The sequence below is a fragment of the Sturnira hondurensis genome, unplaced genomic scaffold, assembly GCF_014824575.4.
Source record: "Sturnira hondurensis isolate 20B ecotype Veracruz unplaced genomic scaffold, ASM1482457v3 Scaffold0005220, whole genome shotgun sequence".
NCBI lineage: Eukaryota > Metazoa > Chordata > Mammalia > Chiroptera > Phyllostomidae > Sturnira > Sturnira hondurensis.
Window position 1 is genome coordinate 7,161,644 of NW_028077851.1, and position 14,191 is coordinate 7,175,834.

The window sequence follows — 14,191 nt, forward strand, 5'->3', positions numbered from 1 at the left end:
GGCTCCTTTCACTTAGCATACTGTTTTCAAGGTACATCCACATGAATTATATTCCATTGTATGGATAGACCACATTTTATTTATCTGTCCACCAGTTGTTGGACATCTGGGTTGTTTACATCTTTTGGCTGCTGTGAATAGAGTTCCGCTGTGAACATTGATGCAAACTATTCATCTGAGTACCTGTTTTCAGCTCTTTCGTCTCTGCACCTAGGAGTGGAATTGCTGGGTCATCTGCTAATTCTATGTTTAACTGTTTGTTTGTTTTGACCCTTCCTAAGGTTTATTTGCACAAACAACACAGGAGGACCCCAGCCCCGGGGGCACACCAGTCCTTCTGTCCTCACATCAGCAGACAGAGGCCTCTATTATAGAGCTTTCGCAGGGGCCTGGGCACTTTTGTGAGCCTGAAACTGAGCCTGAGCCACAGCTGCATCTGCCGCCTGGGGTTTGGTTTGGGCCATGGCCTTGGCCTTTGGCTGGCAGAGCCTGAGACCCTTCATGATGCAGGCACGAGCATATTTTCCAAGCTTGGGGTGAGCAATGTAAGCAAGTTGACTAAGCTTGCAGCTGCTGCCCTTTGGGATCTTGGGCTTGACCTCCTTGGACTTGACCAAGTCCTCCCCGGTCTTGATAGCCTCAGCATGTGCTCTCATGGCCTTGATGCTATTGGCCTACATCTTCTTCAGGCCCTTCTTGTTGTGCCTCTTGGCAAAGCGCGTGTTCCTCAGGAACCTGGGGTCTACCCCCTTGAGAGATTCACATGTTTTCGATCAGGGTTTCTTGATGTCATTTCTGTGCTATTTAACTGTGTGAGGAAATGCTAGGCTGTTTCCCAAAGCAGCTGCACCATTTTACATCCCCCCAGCAGCATATGAAGGTTCCCATTTCTCTACATTCTCACCAACATTTGTTGTTTTGTCTTTTTCATTTTAGCCATCCAAGTGAGTATGAAGTGGTATCTCATTGTGGCTTTCATTTGCCTTTCCCTGATGGCTAATGATACTGATCATCTTATCATGTGTTTACTAGCCATGTGGGTATCTTCTTTGGAGACATATCTATTCAGATCCTTTGCCCATTTTTTTTCATTTTTAATAGAATTTATTTTTTATAGCTGTTTGGGGTTCTCAGCAAAGTTGAGTAGAATGCACAGAGTGTTCTCACAGACCCCCTGCCTCCACACAGTCTTGCCCACTATCAACATCCTATACCAGTGGGGATACATTTGTTGTCACTGATGAACCAAGATTAACACATCATATTGATCTAAGTGCATAGTTTACATCAGGATTCATTCTTGCTGTTGTACATTCCATGGGTTTGGACAAATGTATAATGACATGTATCCACCATTATAGTATCATGCAAGACAAATCCTCTGCACTCCTCCCTTCGTCCCTCCTTCCTCACAACCCCTGGTAACCATTCATCTTGTATCTTGTCTCAGTAATTTGGCCTTTTCCAGAAGGTCATAGCACTGGAATCATACACTATGTAGTTTTTTTCAGATTGGCGTATTTCACTTAATAACATGCATTTGAGGTCCCTGTGTGCATTTTCATGGCTCTATAGTTCATTTCTTTTCAGCACTGAAAACTATTCCATTGTCCAGATGGACCACAGCTTATTTATCCACTCACCTATTGAAGGACATCTTGGTTGCTTTCAAATTTTGGCAATTATGAGAAAAGGTGCTATAAACATCTACATGCACCTTGCCCATTTTAAAATTCTCTTTCTCATTCTTGAGTTGTGATCACTCTTATACATTCTAAATACAGGTCCCTCATCAGTATATGAACTGCAAACATTTTCTCGCATGCTTTGCATTGTCATTGGTATCTTTTGAAACACGTAAGTTTTTAATTTTAATGTTCAGTGGATTTTTGTTGCTGCTGCTTGTGCTTTTGGTGTCATAGTAAAGAAATCATTGTCTAATTCAAGGTCATGAAGATTTAGACCTATATTTTCTTTTTGAGAGTTTTTTGTTTTAGCTCTTACATTGTCTTTGATCCACTTTGAATTAATTTTTGCATATGGTGTGATAACCTTATTATTTTTTATAGATGCAGACTAAAGAATTTAGGTGTGAATATAGGTGGACTATAATTTAAAATACTTCAGAAAAAATAGATGAATCAAATATGGCAAAAGTTTGACAGCTGCTAAGTCTAAGGTGTTGGGTTTATGTTGCTCTTGAAACTCTCTGTATTTTTTTTAAATTTCCGTGCCTTTTGACCCAGCAATTCCACTCTTAGGAGTATATCCTAAGAATCCTGAAATACCAATCCAAAAGAACCTATGCACCCCAATGTTCATAGCAGCACAATTCACGATAGCCAAGAGTTGGAAGCAACCTAGATGCCCATCGGTCAATGACTGGATCAAAAAACTATGGTACATTTACACAATGGAATTCTATGCTGCAGAAAGGAAGAAGGAACTACTACCCTTTGCAACATCATGGATGGAACTGGAAAGCATTATGCTGAGTGAAATAAGCCAGGCCGTGAAAGACAAATACCATATGATATCACCGTTAACAGGGATCTAAACAAAACAAACAAGCAAGCAAAATATGACCAAAGACACTGAAATAGGGAACAGGCTGACAGGGTCCAGAGGGGAGAGGGGAGAGAATCATAGGGGAAAAGGGAATGGACTCACATGAACAAGTATAAAGGCCACGTGGACAATAACTAAGGGTGGGGGGTGGAAATGGGAGGGAGGTGGGGAGCATGGGGTGGGGGGCGGGCAGGGTTGGGAATATAAGACAGAAAGCTGTACTTGAAAAAGAATTAAATAAAAAAATTATTTTAAAAAATAAAAATAAATACATATACCTATATGCACAGAGCACAAAAAAAATATCCGGTAAATTCTAATGTAAATGTCAAAATGTTCATTTGCTTCTCCCAACTATTTAACAATGCAGAAATGGTATCGCTTCTTGGCCTTTGGGCTAAGATCAAGTGTAAAAACGCAGAGATTTAGTTCACAGGCTGACAAAAACAGGGAGCAGAGCAGCTTGTCCACCTCTGGTTCAGATGATTCCTACTCATGCTGAGGAAGTGCATATAACGATGCTTTTCAAAAGAATGCATTCCCCTCAGGCATGAGGATGACACAAAGCACTTCCTAGAAGAGAAGGTCTAAAAGCCACTAGCTTGGTGGAACTATATAATTACAATGAAATAAAAGTTTAAAAAGTCGGTTACTTATACTGGCCATAATGAAGTACTTCATAGCTAGAGAACATGTGTATCATTGAATACTCACAAATCAGAATACAACGGCAGTTCAAATGGTTTCACATTTATCCATGAACCGACTGCAGGAAAAAAAATCAACAGAGAAAAATCATTTTTCTGATAAGTTCCCAGTGAAAACTGTGCAGAGAGTAGTGATCTTTTCAGTGCTTTAAAGAGGCAAACAACCTGGACAGAGCGTAAATACGTGAGCTATCTCTTATATGCCCTTCCCTAGAGAACCAGTTTGGTTCTTGTCCAATCTCATGTGTGTTTCCTTACAAACCCTGTTTTGTTCTTCTCCAGTGTCTCCTCTTAGAGTTGTACCTGAGTTTATTACCAGTTTCTGTCCCAATCCCCTGGGGAAAGGGCCGACTCTGCCTTCGCTTCTTGGCCAGGAACCTCTTGATCCTGAAAGTCTTGTGAGAAGATGTGACAAAGAAAAGTCAACCTCACAGACCACAATGGCAGAGAGAGGGGGGAGGAAACAGTCTCTGTGATACATTTTTGTATTCTTTAAATAACAGAAAGTACAAGGAAAAGATTGAAATAAAAATTACAAAAATACCTGATTTATGAGTGAAAATGTAACTAATGGAAGAATAAATTTGCATTCATTTTTAGACTTTAAATTATTTATGAACTTTACCATTTTATGTTTATTTATGTAATCCTCACCCAAGGATATGTTTATTGATTTGAGAGAGAGAGAAACATTGATCAGTTGCCTCTTGTAGGCACTGCCACTGGAGATGGAACCAACCCAGGTATGTGCCCCGACCAAGGACAGAATCTGGGACTTTTTGATATATGGGGCTACACCCAACCAACTGAGCTACCCAGCCTGGGCTAAACTTTAGCATTTTATAATTTGGTTTAAATTATTTGTCACACTGCTAATAAAAACATGACAGAATGGATGAATCAAGGTGTCTTGGCACCGCTCTTAAGGACCAGTGTTCTAGAGCTTCTCCCTCTAATATGGCAACTCCTAGGGGCATGTGGCTGTTGGGCACTTGAAATATGGAGAGTCCAAATTGGGATGTACTCAAGGTGTAAAGTATACATCGGCAAATTTTGACTCAGGACTGGATGGTAAATAATTTAGGCTTTGAGGGCCAAGAGGCAAAATGGAGAGGAAAATATGTTGGTACTTGTATAACCACAGAAAACAAATTTTCACAATGTTTTTATTGACGAAATCCCAAATATAGTAACAGTTGAGTGCAGCTTTTTGCAGTACGCACCTATGAGAGGAAATGAGTTCTTTCTACAGGGGGATATTTCTCCTAATTGGAGTGCAAAGGTAGTGTAGCTATTATCTTATAGATTGCAAAAGTTCCTGTGTGAAAAAACAGCTCTGGGGTACAAAGAGGCAGCAGCACTGTGGATGTGGCCTTGGATAAAACTAGGGCCGCAGTTTGTGGACCCTTGTAGTTGGACACCAGCCGTGTGCAATGAGTTTGGGGGTATTCTGGGTTGAGGGAGTCCCTCCTGGTTTCGAGACTCGTGCATCGCCTCTTGCAGCACTCTCCCTAAGTGCCCACTTAATCTGGTTCATTAGCTTTCCCCCACGAAGCAGGATCGAAAAGTCAAGATTTGTGGTCTGGAGGTGTCCTAGGGAGGAGACACCTTAATGCTTCAGGACTACCCAGGGATTCCAAACCTACCGCCCTGGGGCTGTGGTTACCCACTGCCTCCCAGCACCCTCCGGATCTCTCTCCATCCCTGCTCCCCCACCCCCTCCAAGTGCGCTTCTCCTCCCCAGGCGCAGGTTGCTCCTCCCCATGCGCAGGCTGCTCCTCCCCATGCGCAGGTTGCTCCTCCCCATACACAGGTTGCTCCTCCCCACCACTATCGCTCCACCGCCTGGTCCTGCCGCTGCACTTTACAGTTCCTCCCCCGCCCCCGCCCCCTGAAGCCCCGCCTCCCGCAGCTCCGCCTCCCGCTGCTATTCCTCGCCGGTTCCTCAGTCAGCCTGGCATCCGCGCTTTCCCGCTCGTGCAGCTACTACTAGAGTCACCGTTGCCTCCGTCTCGGTCTCGCACCCGTCGAGTCTCAAGATGACCAACATCGTGCTCTTCAGCGGCAGCTCCCACCAGGACCTGTCCCAGCGTGTGGCCGACCGTCTCGGCCTGGAGCTGGGCAAGGTGATGACCAAGAAGTTCAGCAACCAGGAGACCAGGTGGGGACCTCGCCAAGCCGGGGAGGGCGCCTGGAGCTTGGCAGCGAGGCCGAGCAGGGCGCTCCCCCTTCCGGGGCGGGCCAGCCACGACGCGGCCTCCGCGCCACCGTCGCGGCGCCCCGGAAAGCCTAGGAGGGCGGCCCCAGCCCGGAAGGGCAACCTGGGGGCGGTCACAGCGCCTCGGAGCGCGGTGGGCGCAGCGGGCACAGCGGGCGGGAACCGCCGGGGTGCGGGACAGGCGAGGATGGCCGCCCTGGGTGCGCTCGTCCCGGTTTCGTATCCCTACAGGGCTGTTCCCAAACCTCGCGTGCTAGGGAAGGTGCCGCCCACGCCCCCAGCTCACGGTCTGGGGAGCAGCGCGGTAAAAGCTGGCAGGTGACTGTTCTGAGCAGCCGGGATACAACCCTTTGCGTTAACCAGCAGGTGTGGTTGTGAAAGGGTTTAAAGACCCTGGGAACTCTGGGGGCGCACGTGTTGGGTTGCCTTATGCTTCCTCTAATTTTTCTGCCTCAAAAATGGTACACTTTCAGCTCCTTCGCCGTTCTGGGACTTGGCTGTGTCCAGGAGCCAGGTCCTGGCTAGAGTGTAAGTACCGCTCATGTGTCAGGTCCACAACCAGCGGCCGCCTCCGCTCATTGAAGGCAGGTGATGGCCCCTTCAGAGGCCCGCCCAGGGGCTCCTCTCTCCACCTGCCTGAGTCCTCAAAGCTCTTCACGGTAATTTCAAGTTGGCGTCGTTTCTCCCCGCTCTCCCTTTAAATACCTAGCGCTGCACACGGTTCCTGATCATTTTGTATCTCTGGCCAAGACCCGCTTCAACATTTTCAACAAGTGCTGCTGGAACAGTGGTGCCACCTGCAAAACAAAATCCTCGGTCCCGACTTCCCTCCGTTTGAAAAATTAAACTTGAAACAGTTCATATAAACCTAAATATAAACCCAGAACTAAACGTTTCTAGATGAAAACACAAAGAGAAAAGCTTGATGACCTTGGGTTAGGCAAAACATTTCTTAGGTGCTGAGATGTGATATTCCTCCTTATGGGGAAGGTGTTGTTCATTTTCAGCTTTTTAGGAGCAGTCGATCCCTTCTTCCCCGCGGGAAATTATAATTACAGGGTCCCGATGATAATATAAGTGAAGGAACATTTGTGGCTGAGCAGCAGGTGGTGTTAATACTCAGAGTCCTTCGACTAAAGAAGGTCTCTTTGCATAGTTTTATCCAAAACACCACGGGGGATGGCAAGGGCTCAGGAAAAAGATAGTAAAGGTATGTTTGAGCACTGCAACATTTTGCCAGTCCTGTGGAAGTTTCAGTAGCATTCAGAACACAAGAAGAGTGGGATAATAGTTTTTGTTCAGGGGGCGGTATCATATAAGTAAAGGGGAAATTTCTGGATGAAGTGTATTTTGAAAGCAAACATGTCTCTCTTCTGTGTTATCTCGTGTAGCCCAACCCTTGGCTGCTAAAGAATGTGGTTAATCTGTGAAGTCAGTTTAAGTGCTGTTGGGTCAAACTCACTCAGACAATGAAGTATTAAAGCAGACTCGATTTTATTTGGTTTTGAGTGTTTAATGACTACCACTTAATAAGAAATCACAAGGTCTCAAAAACCATTCTGCATAAAGTCTTGAAATTGCTTATAAAGTTCCATTCTTTGTTTTGAATATCTACACTCAAAAAGGTTGACTTTTTTACTTTGCTATGAACTGTGTAGGTCCAGAGGCTGATTTTTATCAATAATCCTCTCTGTACCAGGTGCTATGCTAGCGATCCAGTGTATACGGTGTGCCCCTAAGACCAGAAAGGGAAGGGCAAAAGAAAGAGACAACGGATTCAGTTCATGTAAGGGGTCCCTCCGTGAATCTCTTACGGAGCCAGGACTGGAAATCGCGTTTGCTGTCTCCAGGTCATCACTGCTCCCAGTCCCAATTTTTCAAACACTACAGAACTGGACCACAGCCTCCTGATTTTACCTTCCCATCTCTAAAGCGTCTCACATATGAGGGAGGTGCCTGCCCCAGCGTTTACTGTAGCCACTGAAATGCCCTGATGATGTTCTGGGACAACACCCATGATGGTGTCTGAACATCTGTTGTAACGTTTTATCCTGGTCAGTTAACTTGCCCATGGAGTTCTTAGCAGTACTGTAAGACCCAAAGTTCTGGTTATCTCTTGTTGGGTAACAAATCACCCCCAGAACTTTATAGCTTAAGACAGTAACCATTTATTTGACTCTCACATCTGCAATTTAGGCAGGGTTCAGGAAGGAAGGCTTGTTTCTGCCCCATCTGGTGGCATCTAGGACAATAAACTGACACCAGAGGATCTGCTTCTAAGAGGGCTTACTCACGTGGCTGGTTAAGTTGGTACTAGTGTGCACCTGGAGGTTGGTTAGCAACCTCAGTACCTCTCCACTGGGCTGCTTCAGCTTCCGCCTTACCTGGAAGCCAGGTGCCAAGCATGAGTGTCCCAATAGACAGCATACAGGAGCTACTAGTCTGTTAAAGCGTGGGCATCATCCCTTCTGTCACATTCTACTGTCAAGCAGAGTCCTCCCAGATCTGAGAGGAATCTTATTGATAAAAGAGTGTTAGAGAGGCTGAGGCCATCTTTTTTAAAAAAAGATTATTTATTTATTTATTTGTCTTTAGAGAGGAAGAGAAAGAGAGAAACGTCAATGTATATGGTTGCCTCTTGTGAGTCCCCTGCTGGGAACTGGCCCACACCCCAGGCATGTGCCCAGACTGGGAATCGAACCGCGATCATGTGGTTCGCAGGCCCGCGCTCAATCCACTGAGTTACGCCAGCCAGGGCAATCTTTTAATGACCACATCCATTTATTGTTGACTTGGATAAATGCACCAGCCTCCTTATTTCGGAATCAGTAAAGATCCTTTGTCTGAAGAGCAAAGGGATGCTGCCTTCTGGCCACAGTTTTTCAAAGTCCTAGAATAAAGACCAGCTGTGATCATTTTTTTTTGAGGAGAAGCAGGAATAGCTTTGGAGAAAAGTTGCCATGGTGATATGATTTGCTGTCCTCCCCTGGACTTCTAGTCATATGGGGATTGAGGTTCCTGAGGAAAACTAGGCCAAAGAGGTTGAAGTTTGGCGATAAACAGTTATCCCACCAGGAATTGGCAAACCTGATGTCAAGGGCCAGATAGTGAATAGTTTAGGTTTTGCAGGCCCTGTCATCTCTCTAGCATCAGACCGTTCTTTGGGCTATAAATGCATCATGGGTCACTGCGTTCTTTCTGGAGGTGCTGGGGGTGGGGGTGGGGGATCCATTCCCTGGCCTTTCCCAGCTTTTAGAAGCTGCCCGCATTCCTTGACTCTTGGCCCCTTCTTCCATCTTCAAAGCCAGCAGTGAAGTAACTCTTTGACCCCACTCCAGTCCTCACATCTTCTCATGACCTTCTGTCTCCCTCTTCCATTTGTGCAGACCCTGTGATTACATTGGTCCACTAGAACAATCCAGAATAGTCTCCCTATTTTAAGGTCAGCTGATTCCAGCTGTCCTTAATTCCAGCTTCCACCTTGCCATGCAAACCAACAGATTTCAGAGGTTCAGCAGATGACAGAAATATCTCTAAAGAGGTCATTGTTCTGCCTACCACATCGTTCTCAGCCTGGGGGCTGCAGATTGTTGGTCCATGAGCTACGTAGTGCCGTGACTTCCAAATTGACTTCATCCCAGAGGTGACATGATGTTCACAAGGGCATTCCTTTTAGCTCCTTCACCCTGGAAGATAGGAGGCAGTACACAGAATTCTGTCTGTCCCTCTCATCCTGACAGGTTGGCATTGAACTGTTTTTACCCATAGTTGAGCACCTGCAAGACTATAACCCACGTGCTCTTACCAAAACTCACTTGCAGATCGTGTCAACTTGGAAAACTTCATATTTGTCTTCTAATCTACTTGAGGTTGGGTAGAAGCTTCTCTTGGTTCAGATAGGCTACCATATGGTCTCTCAAATGGCACTTGTGTTTACATTTTCTTTAGAAATCGGCTCTTTTAATAATAACATTGAGTACAAATGGCTTCTGATAGCAGGAGGAGGGATAAAAGTAAATACATGTCTTGTGGTTTTAAAATAAGATTCAATGGCTTTATCTTTTGGATGTGCCTTTTATTTACAGTCACTTCCGTAAGGTGGCAAATGCATTTCCAAAAATCATCACGCTGTGATGATTGTACAGTAAAATTGCACGGTAAAAAGCACAGGGCTTATGAGAAAAGTGGAGTTAAGGACACAACACTGAAAACTTCCTTTGTGACGTATTTTGTTTTTAAAAGATGGAAATAGAATAAAATGGTAGAACACTTTTGCACATATTACATGTTCAAAAAATACATACATGCTACAGTAAACATGGTACTTTTTGGTGAAGAAGACCTGCGGGTTGCTTGATAAAGTGGTTCTTGGAAGGATTGGAGCTTGAGTTGTGAGGAGTTCAAAGGGGGGTGATCAGAAATGCTGGGGAGCCCTGGCTAGTGTGGCTCAGTGGATTGAGCACTGGCCTGCAGACTGACAGGTCACCTGTTCAATTCCCAGTCGGGGCACATGCCTGGGTTGCCAGCCAGGTCCCCAGTAGGGGGTGCTTGAGAGACAACCACACATTGCTGTTTCTCTCCCTCTCCCTTCCCCTCTCTCTAAAAATAAGCAAAATGTAAAAAAAGAAAAGAAAAATGCTGGGGAGAGTTGGGACAGCAGATGTGGGTGGGTGTGGCTGTTGTCCTCGAGAGGCAACTGTGCCTGCAGACTAGTTCTTAGTGTCTCCACTTTATCTTCTGTGTTCTCGTAGGAAAGCAAAAGCAAATGCAGAATGCCCGTTATGCTCAAATTGTTCCCAATATGCTCAGATTGTTTCTAATATATTAATCACCGGGGAAAATGTTGCCTTTTTGACAACAAACATTTAAGCCGAGCTGGCACTGTCCTTGATGCTCAACAACACTCTGAAGGACCAGCCTGAGCACGTGGCCCGACTTCACTCTGCTTCCGTAGAGGGGACATGCCAGTGATGGGCAGGTTGGCTCTCAGGTTGAATGTGCAGAATTCTGCCCCCCCCCAATTCAGAAATTTTCCAATTTTCCAAAAATTCAGCAATTTCGAGAGACTTTCAAAGCTCCTATTTACTCTTCTCAAGAAGCTACTAGAGGGTGTTTGTCAGCAAAACAAGGAAGTACAGCAAGAAAGAACACAAATTGGGAAATGGATTGTGGTGGAGGGGCAAAGGGAATCCCTGGGGGGCAGCAGATGGGGCCAAAAGGGCCCAGGCCAGACGGCCCTGGGCAAGTCGAGGCAGGACAATGAAGTGGAGATAGCACTTGAGGTCTCTGACCTTGTGGGACTCTGTTAGCCAAGTGTTTAGGCTGGATTTTGCATTCAGCACTTAGAAAACTTAGCAGATGAAAAGATTAATTTCCTCCAGGGAAAACAACCCCCTAAAACATTGTGCATAAAAGGGAAGTACTATAAACTTTGCTCTAAGTTTGGTAGATGGGCTCAACTCTGCTCAGCATTTACACAGTTAAAATGTAGCACACATATTTGGTTAGAATATTGATCGATATTGGGATGATGGCCAGGGGAGGTGTGGGGGGTGCTGTGTACCAAGTGGGTGATGGGACAGGGAAGAAATAGAGAAATAGAAAAAATTCTTATTTTCATAGGGAGGAGTCTCATCTGGTGGCTAGATTAGGAAATCAAATGAAGCCATGCAAACATTAGCTGGAGACTTGAAGATAAATGTCAAAGAACCTTATCAAGTGTTGGAATTGGTTGCCTCTGGACTGTTTGTTGTAAGCCTTACAGAATGATTTGAATTTGTAAAGCAATGTGCATCTGTAACTTTAATAAAACATAAATAATTAAGTATCATATTTAGCAGAGAAGAGTTAACATGGCAGGACCGAGGCAGATTTCTAAGAAGCACATGAGGTTGCCTCCTACATGTAAAAGGCCTGCTTGGAAGGTGGCCCTTGGCCAGTCTCTGGGAACTTAGCTTTACCTGGGGTTCCCTCCATTCATTCCCCGATAGGAAGAGCTTACTACGTGAACAGTGCGGTGAATGCTGAATGCCTGGGAATCTGGGATTTTGGTACGTGCCAGGCAGACGGTGCCTACATCACCAGCCCCCCAGTCAAACCCTAAGTCTCTTAATGAGCATCTTGGTACACAGCAAGCACTTCACATGCATTGTCACAGCTCATTGCTGGGGGACTTAAGCTCCACCTGTGTGACTCCACTGGGGACGACTCTCAGGAGCTTGCACCTGGATTCGCCCTGTGCACCTTTGCCCTCAGCTCACTGTGCTCTGTGCCCTCTCACTGTAACACATCACACCCCTGAGTACAACTGTCCACTCAGTCCTGGGGAAGCATCAGACTTGGGCGGTCTTGGGGACCCCACACGACAGAAATAGGCTTGACGGTTAATAGCTGACATTTTTCTTCTCCAAGCGTGGAGATTGGTGAAAGCGTGAGAGGGGAAGATGTCTACATCATCCAGAGTGGCTGTGGAGAGATCAACGACAACCTGATGGAGCTGCTCATCATGATCAACGCCTGCAAGATCGCGTCGTCCTCCAGGGTGACCGCTGTCATCCCCTGCTTTCCGTACGCGCGCCAAGATAAAAAGGACAAGGTATGGGAGCTGTGTCCTGTCGGAGGGCAACCCTGCTCTGGGCGGACGTTGCCTCTTCTTTTTTCTCACGGTACCTTTGAATACCTAGAAAGTGTTTGCCCTCTATTTTAAGGATCGAGTAAATGTGCTTTTGCACCTTGGCGTTCTCAAAGGTTTGTCTCTGAGCCAGCCATCATGTTAATATGTACAGCTCGAGAGACAGTTAAAGTAGAATGTCTTTGCAGGTCTTAAAACACCATTAGCGTCCTATAGCAGCAATTTTCCGCCTTTTTCACCTCATGGTGCACTTAAACAAATCCCAAACTTCTGCAGCACACCAAAAAATACATTTTTGCCGGAAGAAAAAAAAACATATAATTTTGATTCATTCACAGTGGTGGCTGCTGTTGTGTTGGCTGTTGTCATTTTTTTTATTTGACCACCTAAGGGGAAAGTGGTCAGTGCCCCCTGACTGAATAGTCAGGCACTGCGTGTTGTACAAATTCTTGCAGCGCACCGGTTGAAAGTCGCTGTTCCATAGTGTTGAAATGGTTGCGTATCTTTGCACTGGTGAATAGAACCAAGTACCCACTCTCACACTCATGCCCACCCCGTGAGCACAGAAAGCAGGGTGGGGCCGAGTGAGAATCGGGTCACTGGGCTGTGTCAGCGCCAGTATCCTGGCTGGGATACTGGACTCCAGTTTTTCAAAATGTTACCATGAGGAGAAACTGGCTGAAGGACACACGCACCATTTCTTACCATTATCCCTTTTTAACCTTTCAGGAGAATGAAGCTAATGTCTAGGAATTATTCTTTTAGTGGCACTAGCTCAATAAGAGTGGCCCTGGGGAAAAAGCACCCAAGTTGGAGCTGAGGAGACCTTTAAAGCGAATTGTGTTAGTTTCCTAGGGTGGCAGTAATGAATTAGCACAAACTGGGTGGCTTAAATAAAAGAATGGAAATGTATTCTGTTCTCCTGTTCTGGAGGCCAGAGGTCAGGAATCAACCTCTGGGCGGAGCCTGCTCTGAAGACGTTAGCGGGGAGCCTTTTTTGCCTCTCGTGGTTTCTGATGGCTCCTGGCAGTCCTTGGCTTCTGGCAGCATCACTCCCATCTCCGCCTCTGTCTTCGCATGGCCTTCTCCCCTGTGTCTCTTTGCCCGTCTTATAAATGGACAGTCGTCGGATTTACAGCCCACCCTAATCCGGAATGATCTCTTCTTGCTCTTTCCCTTCGGTATCATCTGCAAAGACCCTGTTTCCAAATGAGGTCACATGTTGAGGTTCTGGGTGGACATGAGCTGTGGGTGATATCATTCAGCCCCCTGCAGGGACCCCCTCTTATGCTGTTTTCTGCTCTATATCTTAGGAATGGCCGTTCAGTCAGGTTCCACGTGAATCCTTCCAGTTTATAAGACACCCTGCTGTTTTGTCGTGTGGTGACTAATTATGAGAAAGCTTTTCCCCAGTACCCATCCATTTATCTTCATAGTTCATTTGGTGAAACAACGCAAGTTTGTAAAAACAGTTACAAGATCCCCTCAGGTGTGAACACATTCCCTTTATAAATTTGAAGTCATCTACCATGGTGGTGCAGTTTCCAGAGCCCATGCCAAACACAGCTTAGTTCATTTGTTCCTGAAATCTTGATCTCAGGAATACCATTCCGCACTTGACATACGATTTACAATATACAGATTAGAAGGGTTCAGCAACCTTTTTCTGTAAAAGGCTGTATGGTCTCTGTGGCAACTACCGAGCTCTGGCTGTATATCAAACAGGGACAGACAGTCAGTAAATGACCAGCGTGGCTGAATTTCAACAGAACTTGTATTTATGGACACTGAAATATGAATTTTGTGTAATTGTCACATGCCATTGAAATATTCTTCTTTTGATTTTATTCCAGCTGTATGGTCATGTAAAAGCCATTATTAGCTCACAAGCAATACGAAAACAAGTGGCTGGCCTGATATGGCCCACGGGCCATAGTGTGCGGACCTGCCCCACGTTATAGCATCCATTGCTTGCGTGTGGGCCCATCATGTGATTTAACTTTAGTGCACGTTAGGTCACATCTGCTGCTGTGAAGTGTATGACCACCCACATGTTATTTATGGAGC

The 14,191-nt window shown here is 45.6% G+C and overlaps 2 protein-coding genes across 3 annotated transcripts in view; one reads left to right on the plus strand and one right to left on the minus strand.

Annotated features, from left to right (window-relative positions):
* Positions 1 to 3,529: 3,529 nt before the first annotated feature.
* LOC118987278 (60S ribosomal protein L39-like) lies at positions 3,530 to 3,691 on the minus strand (the record flags this gene model as incomplete). Its single annotated transcript, XM_037046363.1, has 1 exon — positions 3,530 to 3,691. A coding segment is annotated over one exon (162 nt), but the record flags the coding sequence as incomplete, so codon positions are not given.
* A 1,497-nt stretch (positions 3,692 to 5,188) lies between these two features.
* Positions 5,189 to 14,191, plus strand: part of PRPS2 (phosphoribosyl pyrophosphate synthetase 2) — a 28,848-nt gene continuing 19,845 nt past the window's right edge. The window contains exons 1-2 of one of the 2 annotated variants that reach the window (XM_037046298.1): positions 5,189 to 5,436; positions 11,905 to 12,088. In XM_037046298.1, coding sequence (XP_036902193.1) covers positions 5,315 to 5,436; positions 11,905 to 12,088 — 306 coding nt within the window. In that variant the 5' untranslated portion in view covers positions 5,189 to 5,314. Of the gene's footprint in view, positions 5,437 to 5,471; positions 5,812 to 11,904; positions 12,089 to 14,191 lie in introns of those variants that run through there. The other variant, XM_037046297.1, reaches the window with a different exon arrangement.